Below are 21,885 nucleotides of genomic sequence, written 5' to 3'. Positions count from 1 at the left end.
GCTGGGACTACAGGAGTATGCCACCACACCCAGCTAATTTTTTGATTTATTGTAGAGACGAGGTCTCACCAAGTTGCCCAGGGTGGTCTCAAACCCCTGAACTCAGGCAATCTTCTGGCCTCATGTCTTCCTCATACAGGCATGAGCCACCATGCCCAGTTTGTATCCTTAAACTGGATTATTATTTGATTCCCTTCATTCACCAAATCCATCCTTCCTATCACCATGTTTTGGGTTTTATAGTGCCATCTCCATACTCAGCATGTCCTCACAATGACTTATCACAATTATGTGTACAAACACATAAATAAAGTATCTGTGACACATCAGTCTCCAAAGAAGCAGAAAAAGTGACTGGCTGAACTGTCACTTGACATTAGGCAGCACTTCACAGAAATATAAGAGCAAGGCCATTCCAGAACAGATCACACTCCAACCTCAAGTCAGGCATTTCCTTACCAGAGCTGTGCACAACTAGAATCTGATAGCACTCACTTACCCCCATGACTCTGCCACGCTGTTCAACATCCTCCCACATAAAATGAACTATGATCCGACACATGTATTTCCCACTCCGGCCTTCCTGCTTCATTCGGACTAGACACATCCTGAGGAAAAGAAGACAGAGAGAGTCACTGGCTGTTTGCAATTCTCACTTTACACATTTCCACTGAAGGTCTGCTCATCTAAGAGTAATTTTAGCAAAGGGCATTAAATAAAAAAACAGCAAGCGACTTTTTTTTTTTTAACTTTTCCAGCCTGGGCAACTTGGTGAGACCTCATCTCTATGATAAATCAAAAAATTAGCCAGGCGTGGTGGCACATGCCTGTAATTCCAGCTACTTAGAAGGCTGAGGCAGAAGGCTCACCTGAGCTCAGCAGGTCGAGGCTGCAGTGGCCGTGAGTGTGCCACTGCACTTCAGCCTGGGCGACACAATGAGACTCTGACTCAAAAAAAACCAAAAAACAAAAAAACTTTTATTGAAGTATAACAAAGATACTATCAAGTATATAAATCTTAAGCATACTGCCTGGTAAATTTTTACCTATTATTTATATATACATCCAGGTAAGCACCACCCAGATCAAGATATAGATTATTTAGAGTACTACAGAAGGTTCTCTCAGACAAGAGACCAAATTTAGTTATCAGAATACAAGTCTGAATCCTGCATTTTACTGATGAAATAGGAGTCCTAAAGAAGGAAAGTAATTTGTCTAACACCACAGAGTAGTCTATATAGCTGGATATAGGCCTGTACTGTCTAATACAGTAGTCATTAGCTATCTGTGGCTACTGAGCACTTTAAATACAGCTAATCTAAACTGAAATGTGCTACAAGTTTAAGATTTCAAAGATTTAGTTCAAGAAAAAGGATATAAAATATCACATTAATTTTTATACTGCTTTCATATTGAATTAGTTCAGTTATATTAGGTTAAATAAAACCTTTTATTAAAATTAACTTAATTTGGCCAGGTTCAGTGGCTCAGCCTGTAATCCCAGCGCTTTGGGAGGCCGAGGTGAGTGGATTGCCTGGGCCCACGGGTTCGAGACCCGCCCGGGCAACTTGGCGAGACCTCATCTCTACAATAAATCAAAAATTAGCTGGACGTGGTAGCGCACATCTGTAGTCCCAGCTACTTGGAAGGCTGAGGCGGAAGGATCGTTGGAGCCCAGCAGGTTGAAGCTGCGGTGGCCAGGAGCATGCCACTGCACTCCAGTCTGGGCGATGGAGTGAGACTCCAACTCACACACACACACAAAAATTTAATTTGTTTCTTTTCGTTTTTAAAAATGTAGATACTAGAAAAGTGATTAAATTGTTTATCCAAAAGTTAGAATCAGAACCAAGGGATGGGTCACAGAGGGAGAAAGAGTCACTCAACACTGAACAACAAAAGCAAAAAGTTTCTAATGAGTGTATCTAAAGATTTGAGTGATAGAATGGATGATTTCAAAAAGTAGAGAACTTGCCTGTTACTAAGAGGTGAATAAATTCAGCTGACAGAGGTTGACTACATGATCTCTAGTAAGATTTTCTGACGTTATGATTCTAAATCTATAACCTCTAAACCCAGGTAGAATCTAAGAAATAACACTTTTTGACAATAATGAAACAGGTCACAGAAAAAGATCTGGCTACTTTATGTGACACAGGGTACATTCCAAGGCAGAAACAAACAGGAAAGGTCAACGGTACTGTCTCACAAGGTTTTTCAAAAAGCTAATCAAATCATTCATGTCAGGTTCTCACCTGAAAAGACACTGTGTGTTTTGATGCTTAAGTGTCGTCAGAGGCTAATTCATCAAGAGCAATAGTGAGGTAATGGAATTCTTCATTTATTTGAAAATTCTGTAGTTTGTTAATACACCTGCCCTCTCAGGTTTAAAAGGCACAGGTTTTCTCAGACCATAAACTTTTTAACTCTATCGACATGGGTGACGTGGTTTTTGTTTTACAGCACAGCTTTTTCTATGTCCCTTACAGATAGCAGTCGGTTCAAACGATTACCTGTTTGAAAAGCTAAAGCTAAGTGAAGACATTTTCAAGATAGTGGCAGACAATCCCTTCAATGAACATAAACTGAGCTTCCACTGTGTGAAGGTACATGGCTGGATACTATGGGGTGATGGCTAAAACTAGAACCCAGCTTTCAAGGAGCAGTTAGTTAACTGGGGAGATAAAGTATGCCATATTCGCCGGGCTCGGTGGCTCAGCCTGTAATCCCGCGCCTTTGGGAGGCTGAGGTGAGTGGATTGCCTGAGCCTGCGGGTTCGAGACCTGCCTGGGCAGCAAGACCGCATCTCTACAATAAATCAAAAAAATCAGCCGGGCATGGTAGCGCATACCCGTAATTCTGACTACTTGAAAGGCTGAGACGGAAGGATCGCCGGAGCCCAATAGGTTGAGGCTGCGGTGGCCGGGAGCAGCCACTGCACTCCAGTCTGGGCGACAGAGTGAGACTCCAACTCAAAAAAAAAAAAATTCATTATGACTGGAAAATGAGTTTTTTGTTTTTAAAGGAATCACAGTGATTTATTGGGACTAATGAAACCTACATTTATTTAATTTAAAGTAGATAAACCACTACCACACACCACACTAAATGGAGCAAAGAACAAAATTGTTTTCAATCAACAACATTCCAATGAGAGTCAGTTGCTTTTTTTTTTTTTGGAGTTGGAGTCTCACTCTGTCGCCTAGGATGGAGTGCAGTGACACGCTCATGGCCACTGCAGCCTTGACCTTCTAGGCTCAGGCAATCCTTCTGCCTCAGTCTTCCAAGTAGCTGAAATGACAGGTGAGTGCCACCATGCCTGGCTAATTTTTTTTTTTTTTTTTAATTTACTGTAGAGACGAGGTCTTGCCGAGTTGCCCAGGCTGGTCTCAAATCCCTAGACTTAGGCAATCCTCTAGCCTCGACCTCTCAAAGTGCTGGGTTTACAGGCTTGAGCCACCATGCCTGGCCTTGCCAGTTGCTTCTTTAAACACACTTTTAAGATCTTTCGGCTTCTTCAGGTGTTTCCACTGCTGGGGGCATGAGTGTCATTTATGCGGCATAGCCCCTATTTCTTCATTTATTGGTTCTTAGGGCTGAGAACATAACGTTGAATAGACAAGGTCTTTGCTTTCCTGGTGCTTACAGCCCAGTGGGAAAATGTTTAACAATCATATGAACACCATTGTAATCACAACCTCACTAAGATTGATGAAGTACAGGGAGTTTGTGGGGGACTGACTGGGTCCTGGGGCCGTCGAAGAGCTCCCTGAAGCAGGAAAATTCAGCTGAGGTCTGAAGCCTGAGGTGAGTTGGCCAGGTGGTTGGAGTAGAGAAGAGTGTCTAAGAAAGGGAACTGTGGAGGCTCCTAGACAGGAAATGTCTGGACAGGTTTCATGACCCACCCAGGAAGTCCATCCTGCGATAGCCTGGTACTAAGGTGGAGAGAGATGAGGGTGTGTGGTGGCTGGAGGTCAGGGCGACGGTCACCCGGTGGGCTTATTTCCTTCCGTTCATGGAAACTACCAAGCTTTCTCCTGCCTCTGTCCTGGGCCCATGTAGATCCCTCTGCCTGGAATGTTCTTCCCTTGTTCCTCCTTCAGGCCTCAACTGAAATATCACGTCCCAAAGTACTGGGATTACAGGCTTGAGCCGCCACGGCCGGCCCTGGCAGCATCTCTTAACAACTGTGTGACCTTGCATGAGTCACGGAACCACCTTATGCTCAGCTTTCTATTCTGTAATATGAGCCTTATACTTCCTACCGCAGAGGGCTTTTGTGAGACTCAGACGAGGCAGTGCATGTGGAAGCAGCTAGCAGGGTGCCTGGCTCCAGGAGAGGTGCTCCCAGAGTGTGCATTGTCTTCCTTGCTTCTCATTCCCAATCCTGTGCTCTTTTTACTGCACTGTGACATATATGCTGAGCCTCAGGCCTCTCTCAGCCCCAGCCCAGTCCTTGACCCCATCCCCCTTCCTGCCAGCTGCTTTCCTGAATCATGCCTGCTGCAAAAAAATATCAGGGGCCTTCTAGGAGTTTGCAGTGGTAGCAGTCACAGGAGGAACAAGAGGGAGGGAAGGGACCAGCTGTTTTGGGGTCTTTTTTTTTTTTTTGAGTAAGAGCCTCACTCTGTCGCTCAGGCTGGAGTGCAGTGGCATGTTCATAGCCACCACAGCCTCCACCTGCTAGGCTCAGGCTATCCTTCTGCCTCAGCCTTCCAAGTAGCTGGGATTATAGGCATGCACTACCATGCCCAACTAATCTTTTGATAAACTGTAGAGACAAAGTCTTACCATGTTGCCCAGACTGGTCTCAAACTCCTGGGCTCAGGCAATCCTCTCGCCTCTGCCTCCAAAATGCTGGGATTACAGGCGTGATCCACCATGCCTGGCATGGTGTTTGTTTTTTTTTTTGAGGTGGAATCTTGCTATGTTGCCCAGGCTGGATTCACATTCCTAGGTTCAAGTGATCCTCCCCACCTTAGCCTCCCAAGTAGCTGGGACTACAGGCAGGAGCCATTGCACCATTTAGCAAGTGGTTTTGATGGAGAATGGATAGTGGGGAGGTGCTGTTGAAACAGACCAGGATTTGGGGAGTAAGATTTTTGTTTTTGTTTCGTTTTTTTAGACACAGGGTCCTGCTATGTTGTCCAGACTGGTCTTGAACTCCTAGACTCAAGTAATCCTCCCAGCTTGGCCTCCCAAAGTGCTGGGATTACAGGTGTGAGCTACCGTACCTGGCCGGGTAGTGAGATTATGGCTAGATTTATTTATTTAAATTTATTTACTTATTGAGTTGGAGTCTCACAGTCACCACAGCCTCTACCTGCTGGGTTTTGGTGACCCTTCCACCTCAGCCTTCCAAGTAGCTGAACTACAGGCAGGCACCACTACACCCAGCTAATTTTTTAATTTATTGTAGAGATGAGATCTCACCGAATTGCCCATGCTGGTCTTGAACCCCTGGATTCAGGCAATCCTCTCGTCTCTGCTTCCCAAAGTACTAGGATTCCAGGCATGAGCCACCATGCTTGACTATGGCTAGTTTTAAGCTTCCTTAGTAAACATTAGATTTTTTTTTTTTTGCTTTGTGTTTTTTTGTTGTTGTTGTTGGTTGTTGTTGTTTTGTTATTTTTTTCTTGAGTTGGAGTTTCACTCTTGTTACCCAGGCTGGAGTGCAGTGGCACACTCATGACCACCGCAGCCTCGACCTGCTGGGCTTAGGTGATCCTTCCACTTCAACCTTCCAAGTAGCTGGAACTACAGACACATGCCACCACGCCTGGCTAGTTTTTTTTGTGATTTATTGTAGAGATGAGGTCTCACCAAGTTGCCCAGGCTGGTCTCGAACTCCCGGGCTCAGGCAATTCTCTCACCTCAGCCTCCCAACATACTGGGATTACAGGTTGAGCAACCACATCCAGGTCTTTTTTTGCTTTGAAACAACTTAAGACCTTCAAAAAAAAGTTCAGGCTGGGGGCAGTGGCTGACACCTCTAATCCTAGCACTTTGGGAGGCTGAGGCAAGAGAATTGCTTGAGCCCAGGAATTGAAGACTGACCTTTTTCTGATAAAATTTGAATATTTTTCTGTTGATGTAATTTGAAGTAAAATAGTTATGGTAAAATGTTCTATATTAAATAGTTTATATGCTCGTAGAATGTCTGGAAAATACAAAGACATGTAATATTAAGGTTACCCAAAGAATAAAATACTAGCCAGTTATTTAAAAGAATAAGTTAGATCAGGTTGTACTGATATGGAAAGATGTCCCTGGATAATATTGTTAAGTCGAAAGAAAACAAAACAAAAAGTTCGCAGAAAATGTTTGGTATGACCCCATTATGTGTCTATGAATAGAAGAAGGTTTGGAAGTATATACTGCAAACTGTTGCTAGTGGTAAATAGCCATTGGGAAGGTGAGGTAGGCTTAGGGGAAGTGTATTTATACTTGTATTTGTTTGAACTTTTTTTTTTTGAGTCAGAGTCTCAGTCTGTCGCCCAGGCTGGAATGCAGTGGCACGCTGACAGTCACCGCAGCCTCCACCTCCTGGGATCAGGTGATCCTCCACCTCAGTCTTTCAAGTAGTTGGAACTACAGGTACCACCATGCCCCGCTAATTTTTTGATGTACTGTAGAGATGAGGTCTCGCCAAGTTGTCCAGGCTGGTCTCGAACCCCCGGGCTCAGGCAATCCTCTCACCTCTGCCTCCCAAAGTGCTGGGATTACAGGTGTGAGCCACTGTGTCCAGTTTGTTTGAATTTTTAAGGGGCATTCATCATCTTAATAATTTAACATTTTGAAAATAGAATTTAAAAAGAAGAGTATAGCGTGCAGAAATCCAGTAGACAATACTTTAACCAAGTGATCATGATGAACATCACCATTGGTAAGACATTGCAACATGATGTACCCCTGATAGGATGTGGTGGAAAGGAATCATCACTTCTGTGGTATTCTTGCCAAAAATGCATAATCTCAATTTAATCTTGAAAAAAAAATCAGACAAACCCAAGTTGTGAGATATTCTATAAACTGACTGACCAGTACTGGTCAAAAGTGACAAGGTCATGAAAGACAAGGGAAGACTGAGGAACTGTCACAAATTAGAGACTAGGGAGATGCACAGCAACTAAATGCAACAGAAGATTTTGGATTCCAACTTGGAATAGAAAAAGGGCGTTATGGGAAAAACTAATAAGGTTCACGTACAGTCTATAATTTAGTTAATAACATTTGTTCATTCATTTCCTGGTTTTGATCATGGTATTACGGTTCTGTAAGTGGTAAACATTAGAGAAAGTTGGGTGGAGGACAGACATGAACTCTATAATACTTTGCAACTTTTTTTCTTTCTCTCTTTTTTTTTTTTTTTGAGACAAGGTTTCACTACGTCGCCCAGGTTGGTCTCGAACCTGTGGGCTCAGGCAATCCACTCTCTTTGGCCTCCCAAAGTGCTGGGATTACAGGCTGAACCACCATACTGACCGGATTAAATTTCAAAATGAAATCCGGAGGGGTCACCCTTATTTAAACCAAAACAGGGAGTCTTGGAATTGATGGAACAAGATCGTTTCTTCTTGGCCCTTTACTAACCAGAATTCCTGTGTGGTCTTCCAGGCACAGCCAGGACCCCATGACTAGCTGATCCTTCCATCCCAGAGTGATGGATTCAGATGATTTCACCCGTGTGGACTCTGAGTTCCGATACACTCTCTTCCCAGTTGTCTACAGCGTCATCTTTGTGCTGGGGGTCATCGCCAACGGCTATGTGCTGTGGGTCTTTGCCCACCTGTACCCTTCCAAGAAACTCAATGAGATAAAGATCTTCATGGTGAACCTCACCATGGCCGACCTGCTTTTCCTGATCACCCTGCCACTGTGGATCGTTTACTACTACAACCAGGGCAACTGGATTCTTCCCAAATTCCTGTGCAACCTGGCGGGCTGCCTCTTCTTCATCAACACCTACTGCTCTGTGGCCTTCCTGGGTGTCATCACTTACAACCGCTTCCAAGCGGTAACTCAACCCATCAAGACTGCTCAGGCCACCACCCGCAAGCGTGGCATCACTTTGTCCCTGGTCATCTGGGTGGCCATTGTGGGCGCGGCATCCTACTTTCTCATCCTGGACTCCACCAACGCAGTGCTCAACAAAGCTGGCTCAGGCAACATCACCCGCTGCTTTGAGCATTACGAGAAGGGCAGCGTGCCGGTCCTCATCATCCACATCTTCATCGTGTTCAGCTTCTTCCTTGTCTTCCTCATGATCCTCTTCTGCAACCTGGTCATCATCCGCACGCTACTCATGCAGCCAGTGCAGCAGAAGCGCAACGCTGAAGTCAAGCGCCGGGCGTTGTGGATGGTCTGCACGGTCTTGGCGGTGTTCATCATCTGCTTTGTGCCCCACCACATGGTGCAGCTGCCCTGGACCCTTGCCGAGTTGGGCTTTCAGAACAGTGACTTCCACCAGGCTATTAACGATGCACATCAGATCACCCTCTGCCTCCTTAGCACCAACTGTGTCTTAGACCCCATCATCTACTGTTTCCTCACCAAGAAGTTCCGCAAACACCTCACTGAGAAGTTCTACAGCATGCGCAGCAGCCGGAAGTGCTCCCGGGCCACCACAGATACGGGCACCGATGTGGTTGTGCCACTTAATCAGGTCCCTGCCAATTCTCTCAAAAATTAGTTCCTGCTTGTTGGGGCCAGGCCTAAAGCCTTTTCCTTCATGGACATCACAGCATGGGCTGGAAGAAGAAGGGATATTTGCTGTGGTCTGGGCACCTCCTCCATGGGCACTGGCGGCCTGTTGGATATGTAGGCTACCCTACCCAGGCAAAGATGATGGCAGAGCCAGAGTGTGGGGAAATCCAGAACTCAAATGAGTCCCTTCATCCACCTTTGGGCACATACTGTAGTAACCTTGGCTGGTGACCTCATCCTGAGCCTGAGTCTCATGCAAGGAATGTCAGGGCAAGGTACAGACCTTGGGATAGACTTGGAACCACCTAGTTCACCCCACTGGGACATCAGCCTGAGGTTTTGGACAATTGCTCCCAAGTGATAAAGGCAGAGATGAAAGGTTTGGAAAGGGACACTCCCCTGGCTGTGTGACTATCATTGGGGCAGACTTTTGAGCTAGGATGGTGGCATCCTCTCTCCACTCTCAGGCACGAGGTCTTTGTGACACTTCTCAGGGGAAGTGGCTTGATGAAACTTTCTCAACTCACCCGGCAACCTGGCCCAAATGAAGAAAAAGCATGGACAGACCACAAATTAGGACAGGAGCTTGTTTCCTGAGGCAGATGTGTCTCTGCACAGACCTTGCTTCAGGCCTTGATCAGTTCTGGAGGCATGGGCAAGATAACCACCTTGTCCATCTTCTAGCTCAACAACCGACTGATTAAGTACCTCCTGTGGGACACCCACCCACTGAGGGTGGGTAAAGGGTCCTCAAAGCAAAACTGGGGCCGCCAGGCCAGTGCACCTCGACATCCAGAGCAGGCACTTGGGCTGGGAAGTGCCTGAGGCTTCTGGGTAGAAGGAACTCGAAAGTTCTTCCCCATCCCGCTTTCTGGGAGGCCCCTCCTAAGCTGGTTTCTAGGGAAGCGGGAGGAGCCATTAAGGTCCCAAGGACCAACAGAGTCAACTTCTTCAGATGCTTACTTGTGATTTTTGGCAAATACGTTCATTGGGCCTCCTCTGACCTGAGACAAGTGCCTTCAGTGTGAACCTCACCGCCTCAGACCCAAGGGCTCGGAAGAGCCGTCCCTGGTTTCCACAGCTCTGTGCTGCTTCTGAGATGTCTTCCTTCCTATCCTACATATCCATGAAGTTGGAATACTTGTTTCCTGTCTACTGGGCAAGCATTGGACTTTGACAAATGCCTCCCGATGGGCCATGACCTGCTTGGATCTGGAATGGTAGCTGAGGGCTGGACTTCATTGATGGTGACCAGGTGGTTAGTGCAGTACACTTGAGCTTTTGTGTCACGCAGACTCAAGATCAAGGCTTGACTTTGTCATTTCCTGCTGTGGAACCAGGAGCTAAATTTTCCTACCTCTTGGTATTGTTACCCGTGAGGTAAAACCTACCTCGTAAGATTACTGGGAACACCCAGTGTTGAGGCAGACACCTCTGGCTCAGCGTGACTGCTTATCCTAGACTGTGCCCTTTTCTGAGAATTTGGCCCCCTAGTTCCCTCACTAGGAACTGACAGGATAAGAGGTGGACACCTGGATCCAGGGAGGTTGTTTCAGGAGTTTAAGGTCACTTGGCTGAAGAGATGTGAACTCTGGTGCTGTGAACGTGTCTATGTGTGTGTGTTTGTGTGTAATAGGGGCAGGGCAGCCATCTGCGTGAATGTAGTAGAGAGAATGACTCTGCTCAGAGAGATGGGCCCAGCAGAGTGGAGACCGGAGAGAACTGCAGGAACTTGGAGAGATGAGGAGTGCCGCTTCCATGGGCCTGTGGGCTTTCCTTCTCCAGATCCAGCCCTTCCAGAGGCCTACCTGTGCACTCCTCCCTTTGGGTCCTGTGAGAGGTCAGGATACATTTTCTTATTTTCTATCTTTTTTTTTTTCCTGAATCGGAGTCTCACTCTGTCGCCCAGGCTGGAGTGCAGTGGCATGCTCACAGCCACTGCAGCTTCAACCTGTTGGGCTCAGGTGATCCTTCCGCCTCAGCCTTCCAAGTAGCTAGAACTACAGGCATGTGCCACCACACCTGGCTCATTTTTTGATTTATTGTAGAGATGAGGTCTCACCAAGTTGCTTGGACTGGGCTCAGGCAATACTCTCACCTTGGCCTCCCAAGGTGCTGGGATTATAGAGCCACCACACCTGGCCTCTCTTATTTTCTTAAGCTGATTTGAATGAGTGTCTATTCCTTGCAACCAAAGAGCTTTGAAGGAGGTAAATGCTTCCATGCTAACACAGTTTCCTGAATTTGTGTACCCCTCTCAAAAGTTTTTGCAATGTTCATGTAAATAAATGTCTTTCTTTAAATTGAGTCACTTTTAAAAACATATTTATTTAAGAGAAAACTTTATAACATAATCGTAAATGAAAATGAATGCCACCGGCCAAATAGAAGGCAGACATAGACCTAAAAACACAACTCTTAGAAATGTCTCTTTACATAGAAATGACTTACATAGTACACTTTAGGAGAAACCCTGATGTGATGTGTAGAAGGTACAGGGTGCTGATAAACAGAGTAACTCTGACAATTCTGAGATGGTGACTGGGATTGCCCCTTGCATCTCCCGGGATATTGTCTCGATACACAGGCCAGGCTCCGCTACCCAGGGCCCTGGGCAGGGGGCGAGGGTAGTATATTAGACTGTAATCCAGTATATTAGACTGGAGAGTCCTGCTGATCTCATTACCCTTATATGGCTGCCTTTACTTCCCCTATAACCTCTACCTGTTTGTGATCTCAGACACCTTCTTTTTATTTTTATTTTAGAAATGGAGTCTTACTATGTTGCCCAACTTGAAGGGAGACAGTGGTTATTCACAGGCACAATTATAGTGCAGGATAGCCTTGAACTCATGGCCTCAAGTGATCCTCCCACCTTGGCCTCCCAGGTAGCTGGGATTACAGGCACCCACCACAGCGCCCAGCCCTTCTTTTTGTCCTAGCCTGATAGGCAGCCTTCTGAATTCCTCCAGACAGCATGCTTGGATTGGGAGGATCCAACTTTTTTATACCTTAATTACTGTGAGGTTTATCTATTTCGATGTCTTAGAGTCTTACTCTGTTGCCCAAACTGGAATGCAGTGGCATACTTATGGCTACCATGCAGCCTCAACCTGCTGGGCTAAGGCAATCCTTCTGCTTCAGCCTTCCAAGTAGCTGGAACTACAGGTGTGCGCCACCACGCCTGGCTAACTTTTTGATTTACTGTTGAGATGAGTTCTCGTCAAGTTGCCTAGGCTGGTCTTAAACCTCTCAGACAATCCTCTTGCCTCCACTCCCAAAATGCTGGGATCATAGGGGTGAGCCACTGTACCCAGCCAGGAACCTGATCTTAATCATCTATGCATCCAGTTTCTCACACAGCCTGGAATTGAGATCTGCCTGTCTCCAGAGTGGTTTCCCCAGAGTGTAGCATAAACAGACATACTGACATATACATGCAGTTATTTTGAAAGGGTTTTTTTTTTTTTTTGAGTTGGAGTCTCACTCTGTCGCCCAGACTGGAGTGCAGTGGCCGCTCCTGGCCACCGCAGCCTCGACCTGCTGGGCTCCGGCGATCCTTCCGCCTCAGCCTTCCAAGGAGCCGGAATTACAGGCATGCGCTACCACGTCCGGCTGATTTTTTGATTCATTGTAGAGATGAGGTCTCGCTGCCCAGGCGGGTCTCGAACCCGCGGGCTCAGGCAATCCACTCACCTCAGCCTCCCAAAGGCGCGGGATTACAGGCTGAGCCACCGAGCCTGGCTTGAAAGGGTTTATGGAGACTCCTTGGGGATAGATGGGAAGGACATTTGAAACATATTCTTCCAAAGTTCTAGGTTCATATTTTAAAGGAAGATGTAGGGGACTTTCAAAGGATTGGAACATTTTGGAACTGGAAGGGGCCAACCCCTTCATCTTGCTAAGGGGAACGTGGGGCTCAGAGGGGTTAAGTGATTGTGGAAGTTATACAATGTGTCACCGCAGTGTACACAGGTCTGGATGTGCACTTGCACCTCTCCCTCACGGTGGTGACAAGGATTCTGAGAGAGGCTGAGTCGGAATTCTTTTGATGAAACATCACTGATTAAGGATTTCCAATGCATCCTGCATGTCAGGAAGGCCTCACCTTGCATTTCCCCCTGACCTCAGCCTTTGCCCCAGGGAATCACCAGTGATCTCATTTGGAGAACACTGGCTCCTGCAAGACCTGGTCTCATCAAGATGAGTCATGGGCTCAACAGCAGTAGCATAGGTCACAGTGGAATAGAACTAGGTATGTTTATGCCAGTTTATTTTATTTATTTATTTATTATTTTTTTTTTGAGTTAGAGTCTCACTCTGTCACCCAGACTGGAGTGCAGTGGCCGCTCCCGGCCACCGCAGCCTCGACCTGCTGGGCTCCGGCGATTCTTCCGCCTCAGCCTTCCAAATAGCTGGAATTACAGGTGCACGCTACCACGCCCGGCTGATTTTTTGATTTATTGTAGAAATGAGGTCTCGCCTGCCCAGGCGGGTCTCAAACCCGCGGGCTCGGGCAATCCACTCACCTCAGCCTCCCAAAGGTTCGGGATTACAGGCTGAGCCACTGAGCCCGGCTCGTTTATGCCAGTTTTTACTCATCTATGTTCTATTGTGCTCAAGACTCAAGGCCACAAAGAGAGATAATAAAACCCTCTTATAAAGCACCTGGTTTTTGTGCAGATTTGGTATTTCTGCAGAACACATTTTGTTTCCCTTGACATCCTGCCAGCAAGCCATCCTCCCCTGTGTCCACCCATCCGTCTATCCGCCCATCCATCCATCCCTCCATCCCTCCATCCAGGTACCCAACAAACACCTATGGAGTGCCATTTTGATACTATTTTGAGCTTTTGCTAAGCACAGTTTTGATCTGCTAGCTCGTTGAAAGAAACCTCCTACAACCCCGAAAGGTAGATGGCTTTATCCATACAAAAGTGAATAAAATAAATAAGGACCTAAGCTGCTGAACAAGACATAATGGCTGCCTCCTAGGCACTTGGTTCAGAAGGAAGGGGAAGCCTCCAGCTATTTGCTTGCCTTTTTCACATATCTAATCTCACTGAGTTCTCACAATTACCCTGCAGAATAGACATTTTTGTGCTCATTTTACTGATGGGGAAATTGAAGCCCAGAGGGATTCAGTAATTTATAAAGGTAGAAGAATTATTAAGCAGTAGACTAATATGTAAACCCAGGTCTGCCTTAGGAAGTATGGGTCTCTTTCCTTCTCTCCTCCCCTCACATAACTGTTCCTTTGCCCAAGCCCCTCTAGGGTCAGTCTGGTGTATGCTGGGGTGGGATCTCTTGAGAGGAATAGCAGCTGTGAAGGGCCTCCACCTTGGTGTTTCCAGCTTCCTCTCTGAGGGCTGAGTGCTCCCCATGTAGGCTGAAGTCCCAGCCCCTGTGGTCAGCTAAGAAGGGCACTCCTGAGGGTAGATGGTGTATGTGAACACAGTGTTTCCAAGAGCCTCGGAAAGACAAGCATCCAAGAGGCAAAACAACTTATCCAAGGTCACACAGCAATAACATGGCAGAACCAAGATACAGCGATACTTTTTTACAACTATATGCACAAGATGCTTCTCAGATACATTTTTCAGCCTAGATGCAAGTTATTTTCTTTTCTCACCGTTTTCCATTCTCATCCCTCACAACAGTTCTGGTGCATTCAACATATATCCTCGACTCTGGTATGTAACCTTGTAAAATACTTAGTGTGACTTTATGTGTGTATTCATTTTAAATATACATGGAAGTTATGGTTTACATGGATTTGGCTAATGATATTCTGTGTCTCATTTTTCCCGCTCTCAGCATTGTTTTTATGATTTAACTATGTTGAAGTGTGAAAATCTAGCTCATTGATACTAATTGAGTCATAATTCTTTCTATGAAACATCACTGACTAACAATTTCTAAGGCACCCTGTGTATCAGGAAGGCCTCGCCTTGTGCTTGGCCTTCCGTTGTGTATATCTATCACATTTCACCCATTCCCCTGGCAATGGACTCTTAGGTTGCCTTCAATTCCCTTTTCTATAAACAATGTTGTAGGGAGAGCCTTCCAGATGTTCCCTGTGGACCAGTGTGAGAAGTTCTCTGGAATGTACACCCAGGAGTGACATTCCTAGGTCATAGGCCGCACTTATTCTTAACTTGATAAAGAACTGCCAAATTGCTTCTGGAATGACTGCACCAGGCCATGCTCCCACCCACAGATATGTGAAGATTTCTACTTCCCAGCAGTCCCACCCAAATTTGGCATTGTCCAACTTTCAAATTGTAGGTAAATGAGAAATAAAATCTTGTTTTTAGCTTGGATTTCTCTCAGATTACAAATGGGTTTGTAATTATGTACTCATTATTTATTTGAGTTTGAATTCAGTCAATTCTGATTCCAAAGTCTGCCCAGTGTCACAGAGTGCTCAATTACGTGACCTCTGGGCCACACTGCCAGGGTTCAATTTCTGCCACTGCCACTTTCTAGTCTGTAATTTGGGGCAGACTACTTCACCTCTCTGGGCCATTTTCTTCATCTGCGAAGTGGGAATAATTATACTGCGGACATAATGAGGGTGTTTTTGAGGACTTAGAGTGGCTTAGAACAGTGCCTTGCATAAAAGAAACTTAATAAATGTTTTGTCGGGTGCTGGTCATGAAGTTCCCCACACACAGCCTCCCTTTTCACTCCAGTCCATCATTTCATTTCCCCTGACCCTTTCATCAAGTTTGTCTTGTGTAACCCTGTATTTTTCTTAGAAACATGAAACCGTAGAAGAGAGGAACACAGTGTGACTTGTCAGTGTTTCCTTTTATTGGACTTCCAAGGCCATTCTAAAATACATTCAGTGTTTTTAGAAGCCAGAGTTGGCAAATACATAGGTCAGGGGATTCCGACCTTTGGAAAGAAAATGATGTGTTAGTTCCTTAAAAAGGAGGATGCGACATCAAAGGACACTATCGACAGAGTGAAAAGGCAACCTGTGGAATCAAAGAAAATATCTGAAAATCATATATCTGATGCAGCATTGATGCAAATAACTCTTACAGCTCAATAATAAAACCCAAACAACTTGATTTTAGAACGGGCAAAGGACTTGAAGATGCTTTTCTCCAAAGAAGACATACAGATGACCAAAAAGCATATGAAAAGATGCTCAACATCACTAATCATTAGAGGAAAGCTACTCAAAATCACAAGATAAAAACAGAAAATAACAAGTGTTGGCAAGGATGTAAGGAAGTTGAAGCCTTTGTGCACTCCCACCTTGGTAGTGGGAATATAAAATGGTGCCGCTGCTGTAGAAAGCAGTATGACTCTTTCTCAAAAAATTAAACATAGAATCACCATATGTGCCAACTCTTCCACTTCTGAATATATACACAAAAGAATCTAAAGCAATCTTTGCAGCAACATTATTCACAAGAGTCAAAAGGTGAAAGTGACCCAATTGTCCCTTGAGGAATGAATGGATAAACAAAATGTTGTGTAGATATGCAATAAAATATTATTCAGCCTTAAAAAGGAAGGAAATTCTGATGTATGCTACAACCATGGGTGAACCTTGAAGATATCATGTTAAATGACAAGCCAGATACAAGGGACAAATATTGTATGAGTCCACTGGTATGAGGTATTCAGAGTAGTCAAATTCATAGAGCACAAAGTAGCCTAGTGATTGTCATGGGTTAGGAGCAGGGGGATGAAAGGAGTTAGTAGTATTTAATGGGTACAGAGAGCCGGGCTTGGTGGCTCAGCCTGTAATCCCGCGCCTTTGGGAGGCTGAGGTGAGTGGATTGCCTTAGCCCGCGGGCTCGAGACCTGCCTGGGCAACTTGGGGAGATCTCATCTCTACAATAAATAAAAAATGAGCCGGGTGTGGTAGCGCACACCTGTAGTTCCAGCTACTTGGAAGGCTGAGGCGGAAGGATCGCCAGAGCCCAGCAGGTTGAGGCTGCAGTGGCCGGGAGTGGCCACTGCACTCCAGTCTGGGGGACAGAGTGAGACTCCAACTAAAAAAAAAAAAAAAAAAAAAATGGGTACAGAGTTTCAGTGTGGAAAGGTGAAAAAGTTTGGGAGATGGGCAGTGGTGGTGATTACACAACATGAATATACTTAATGTGCTAAACTGTATATTAATGGTAAAAGTGACACATTCTATGTGCCACAATTTTAAAAAACGTTTAAGAAAGACGAGGATGAGATGGGAAGAAGCAGTGGGGTGAAATTCAGGTTCCCAAAGGAGTTATTCTTGTAGTGGATTCTCATGTTCAAGGTAGTGTTTTCTGCCACAGAGGCAACAAACTCTGCTTGAGTTATAGTGTATGAAAGAACTTAGTCAATACAATTCTACACACAGGTAATATTTTTGGTGTGTCTGTCTGTTTGAGGCAGGGTGGCCTAGTGACGCGAGGATGGGTGTCCTTTCATTTTACAAATGTTTAGTGATCTGCCATGTGCTGTGGGGACAAGTCAGAAAAAAGATAAGGTTCCTGCCCTCACACTCTAGCAAATGGCAGCTGTGTTAAAATATAACAGTGTTACATTTGTTGTTCAGTGTTCATTCCAGCTTGTGAGGGTTCATTGTGCATTCTTTTCCCAATTCTATGCTCAGAGCTGTCATTTGGTAGCTTGAAAACAACCATGTTGGGAGTATCTACACCTCAGAAATAAGCAAATGCTACAAATCAAGGCTATTCAAGTTGGAGTCTCAGCTCCGCCCCTTACTGGCTGTGTGATCCTGTGCAAATCACCTCACCTCTCTAAGCCTCAGTTTTCTTTTGAGTTGGAGTCTCACTCAGTCGCCCAGACTGGAGTGCAGTGGCCGCTCCCGGCCACCGCAGCCTCGACCTGCTGGGCTCCGGCGATCCTTCCGCCTCAGTCTTCTAAGTAGCTGGAACTACAGGCGCGCGCTACCACGCCTGGCTAATTTTTTGGTTTATTGTAGAGATGAGGTCTCACCAAGTTGCCCAGGCGGGTCTCAAACACGCGGGCTCAGGCAATCCTGAGCATCCTCAGCCTCCCAAGGCATGGGATTACAGGGTGAGCCACTGAGCCCGGCAGCCTCAGTTTTCTTATATGTAAAACAGGTATAAAAAAAAATCCCCTCTCTTTCCTCTCCTAGGAAGAGAATAATTTAGCACTTGGGATGGGACATTAGTTATTTTTGAATTCCAGGGATGCTGTCTTTCTTCAGACAATGGCTAATGCCCCTCCCCCATCTTCCCAGTAGACACAAATGTTTCCCCAGGCTGGGGGTTAGCTAGAGAGGGTAGCATCTCAGAAATAACTTCACACACAAGGTCTGACAATTAAGTTCGTGAACTCATCCTAGAAAAGTGGTACATTCTTCATTGCTGAACATCACTACAGTCACCTTCGAAGTACTCCCCTTGGGAAGCTATTCATCTATGCCAGCACCTAGTCCACCCGTCAAAGCAATTTTGGAACTCTCTGAAATGGCCAGCAGAGCTGTCGTCATGAGAATGTCAGAGTTTTAATAAGAGCAACGAGCAAACATTAAATTTCTTGTTAAACTTGGTAAGAGTGGAAGTGAAATCAGGAACTTGCTAGTCCAAGCTTATGGGGATAATGCCATGAAGAAAATGGCAGTGTACAAATGGATTAAATGTTTTTCCGAGGGAACAGAAAATGTCAATGATGAAGATAGGTCAGGATGGCCAGTAATGAGCAGAAATGATGAAAACATTGCAAACACTCATCAAAGTGTGTGTCAAAATCATCAACTACTGGGCGCGGTGACTCAAACCTGTAATCCAAGCATTTTGGGAGGCAGAGGCAAGAGGATTGCCTGAGCTTAGGAGTTCGAGACCAGCCTGAGCAACGTAATGAGACCTTGTCTTTATAATAAATAAAAAAACTAGCCAGGTGTGGTGGCGCTTACCTGTGGTTCCAGCTACCTGGAAGGCTGAGGCAGAAGGATGGCCTGAGCCCAGCAGGTCGAGGTTTCGATGACTGTGAGCAGCATGCCACTGTACTCTAGCCTGGGTGACAGAGTGAGACTCCAATTCAAAAAAAAAAAAAATTGCCAGCTGACTGTGAGAAGCATAGCAGACCAAATAAACATTGACAGAGAAACAGGAAAATCTTAACTGAAAATCTTGGCATGAAACAGATGTGTGCAAATAAATGGTCCTAAAGGAGCTCTTGCATCACGTCAATGTATCAGCTCACACAGCACTGTCTGTGAGGGAGCTTTTAGACAGTAAACAAATAACTGTATTGGAACACCTTCCCTACTCACCTGATTTGACCCCCAGTGACTTTTTTCTTTACCCAGAGTTAAAGGAAATATTGCAAGAAAGACATTTTGATGACATTCAGGACACCAAGGGTAATACAACAATAGCTCTAGTGGCCATTCCAGAAAGAGAGTTCCAAAATTGCTTTGACAAGTGGACTAGGCACTGGTGTTGGTGCATAGCTTCCCAAGGGGAGTACTTTAAAGATGACTGTAGTGATACTCAGCAACGAGGTATGTAGCACTTTATCTAGGATGAGTTCGCAAACTTAATTGTCACCCTGTGTACACTTACTGTGTTCTCTGTGGGCACTAGGGAGAGGGAGAAGAGGACTAGAAAGGCAAGAGAAGACTGAAGCTCCCCACAGACCATCCATTTACACTTGATCTGTTCATAGCTCCTAAGGTTAGGGGTGTTTCACCACCAATGACATTTAACTACAGCAGCAGCCAAAATTAGTTCAGAAAGGCAAGAAAGGGAATGGGGAAGAACTTGGGCCTTGGAGTTAGATCTCAATTCGTCTCCCAGTTTTGCTATCACTACATGTTTGGCCTTAGGAAACTGATTGTCTGTTTTTAAATCTCAGTTTCCCCAATTGTAAAAATGAAGATAAAGACAAATTCCTGGCCAGGCGTGGTGGCTCACGCCTGTAATCCCAGCACTTTGGGAGGCAGAGGCAAGAGGATTGCCTGAGTCCAGGGGTTCAAGACCAGCTTGGGCAACTCGGAGAGACCTCGTCTCTACAATAAATCAAAAAATTAGCTGGGTGTGGTAGCACGTGCCTGTAGTTCCAGCTACTTGGAAGGCTGATTTGGAAGGATCACCTGAGCCCAGAAGGTCGATGATGGGGTGGCTGTGAGTGTGCCACAGCACTCCAGCCTGGGTGACAGAGTGAGACTCCAACTCAAAAAAATTAGCTGAGCATGATGGCACACACCTGTGGTTCCAGCTGCTTGGAAGGCTGAGGCAGAAGGATCGCCTAAGTCCAGGAGGTAAAGCTGCGGTGGCCTTGAGTGTGCCACTGCACTCCGACTCGGGCAACAAAGTCAGACTCCGGCTCAAAAAAAAAAGAGTTCTTGCACAGATGTGTTAGGAGACTCTGGGAAGATAATGGAGAGGAAACCAGTTTGTAAGCTGTCAAGGGCCATTACACACTCTGTTGAATGGAGCAATTAACTGTAGTAAGAATGCTGGTTGCCTAATATCTATTCTGTGCTTCTTCCTAAATAGGAGAAGCCCTATTTTATTCATAATAGCAATGAATCTAGCCAAAAGATTACATTTTCTTGCAGCTAAGTGTAGCCCTGCAACTAAGTTCTGACCAATGAGGTGTAAGTTGCATAAAAAAAAAAACAATTTTTTCTCTACCTTTCATAGTTCTTAGCTAGGACAAACCCCTATAACAAAAGACAGAGTAATATACAAGCAAAGTTCTCATTTAAAAAAAAAAGACAATGCCGGGCTCGGTGGCTCAGCCTGTAATCCCACATCTTTGGGAGGCTGAGGTGAGTGGACTGCCTGAGCCCGCAGGTTCGAGACCCGCCTGGGCAGCGAGACCTCATCTCTACAATAAAATCAAAAAATTAGCCGGGCATGGTAGCGCGCGCCTGTAATTCCGGCTACTTGGAAGGCCGAGGCGGAAGGATCGCCGGAGCCCAGCAGGTTGAGGCTGCGGTGGCCAGGAGCGGCCACTGCACTCCAGTCTGGGCGACAGAGTGAGATTCTGACTCAAAAAAAAAAAAAAAAAGACAGATGAAGAAGAGAGAAACAAACAGTAGTTTATTAATATATATGCCTCAGGTTTACGTGGGAGATACCCAGGAATGGAATAACTCTCAAATATGTGACTTTGAATTCAGAGAATTTTCAACAAAGAACAGTGAATTTTTAGAGAAATAACAAGGCAAAGGAAAATGACTTCAAGTCTACAGGGGCAGCAAACTTGGGGAAGGCAAATAAATATTAGATAAAGTTTAGTTAGTAATATTTGTCCTGTAGATTTCTCTGGTGCCGTCTTTAGGTTAATAGTAAGGTTATCCTTTTTTTTTTTTTTTTTTCTTTACCAGTCATCTATTATTAAGGTGTTCTCATTAGGGTATGAAACGATTCAGCAATGGTCAAGTTCCTCATGGAGGGGCGCTGGGCCAAGGAGGTCATGGTCAGGAGAGCAGAGTGCACCCTCTTCAGTGGTACTTGCGTAGCTGCTCATGTTTAAGCTCCTTGTAAGAAAAGCAGTAGCTGAAAAGTACAAAAGCCGCCAGCACCATAGAAACCCTGGAGATGCTCCCTTTCTTCACGGTGATGTACTTGTTGTAGTAGTGGTGATAACCTCTTTGAAATGCTCCAAGCAGCCAGGCTCGGTGGCTCAGCCTTGTAATCCCACGCCTTTGGGAGGCTGAGGTGAGTGGATTGCCTGAGCCCGCGGGCTCGAGACCTGCCTGGGCAGGGAGAATTCATCTCTACAATAAATCAAAAAATCAGCCGGGCATGGAAATACATGCATGCCTGTAATTTCGGCTACTCGGAAGGCTGAAGCGGAAGGATCGCCGGAGCCCAGCAGGTCGAGGCTGTGGTGGCTGGGAGTGGCCACTGCACTCCAGTCTGGGCGACAGAGACTCCAACTCAAAAAAAAAACAAACAAAAAAAAAACCAAGAAATGCTCCAAGTATGCCATTAGGGGTGAAATCCCGCATCAATATCCAGCTTGGAAGCTCCCGTAGTTTGACATCCATGAGTTTCTTCTCCTTCACTGGTATGACTGAGGCCATCTTAGAGTCCTGGTCAGTAAGGTTATCTTTACTTATAAACATTGGTCCTTCCTTGTGGAAGGATAGGAGAGACAGCTTTGCTTTGGGAATTTATGTCCTGATTTTATTTTTTATTTTTTTGGTTTCTTTTTGAGTTGGAGTCT

The 21,885-nt window shown here is 45.5% G+C and overlaps 3 protein-coding genes across 3 annotated transcripts in view; 1 reads left to right on the top strand and 2 right to left on the bottom strand.

Moving 5' to 3' along the window:
• The window catches only part of LOC103272791 (ubiquinol-cytochrome-c reductase complex assembly factor 1), a 52,400-nt gene extending 51,792 nt beyond the window's left edge, over window positions 1-608 (bottom strand). Inside the window, exon 1 of the mRNA XM_008070257.2 lies at window positions 500-608. Within this exon, the coding sequence (XP_008068448.1) occupies window positions 500-607 (108 nt within the window). The 5' untranslated portion in view covers window position 608. The remainder of the gene's footprint in view (window positions 1-499) is intronic.
• Window positions 609-7,582: 6,974 nt separating this feature from the next.
• Window positions 7,583-8,959, top strand: PTAFR (platelet activating factor receptor). The gene has a single exon (XM_008070256.2). The coding sequence runs from the start codon at window positions 7,667-7,669 to the stop codon at window positions 8,693-8,695; it is 1,029 nt and encodes a 342-aa protein (XP_008068447.1). The 5' UTR covers window positions 7,583-7,666; the 3' UTR covers window positions 8,696-8,959.
• Window positions 8,960-21,157: 12,198 nt separating this feature from the next.
• Window positions 21,158-21,742, bottom strand: LOC103272789 (ATP synthase subunit f, mitochondrial-like). Its single transcript, XM_008070255.1, has 2 exons — window positions 21,625-21,742; window positions 21,158-21,315 (listed from the first exon to the last, which is right to left on the bottom strand). Exons 1-2 carry the CDS (start codon window positions 21,740-21,742, stop codon window positions 21,158-21,160), a joined length of 276 nt encoding a protein of 91 aa, XP_008068446.1.
• Window positions 21,743-21,885: the final 143 nt, after the last annotated feature.

This window comes from Carlito syrichta, unplaced genomic scaffold (genome assembly GCF_000164805.1).
Source record: "Carlito syrichta isolate Samal-C Ts95f unplaced genomic scaffold, Tarsius_syrichta-2.0.1 Scaffold313246, whole genome shotgun sequence".
In the NCBI taxonomy this organism is placed as follows: domain Eukaryota; kingdom Metazoa; phylum Chordata; class Mammalia; order Primates; family Tarsiidae; genus Carlito; species Carlito syrichta.
The sequence above is the reverse complement of the archived record's forward strand: the minus strand, read 5'-3'. Positions and strand labels throughout refer to the sequence as shown.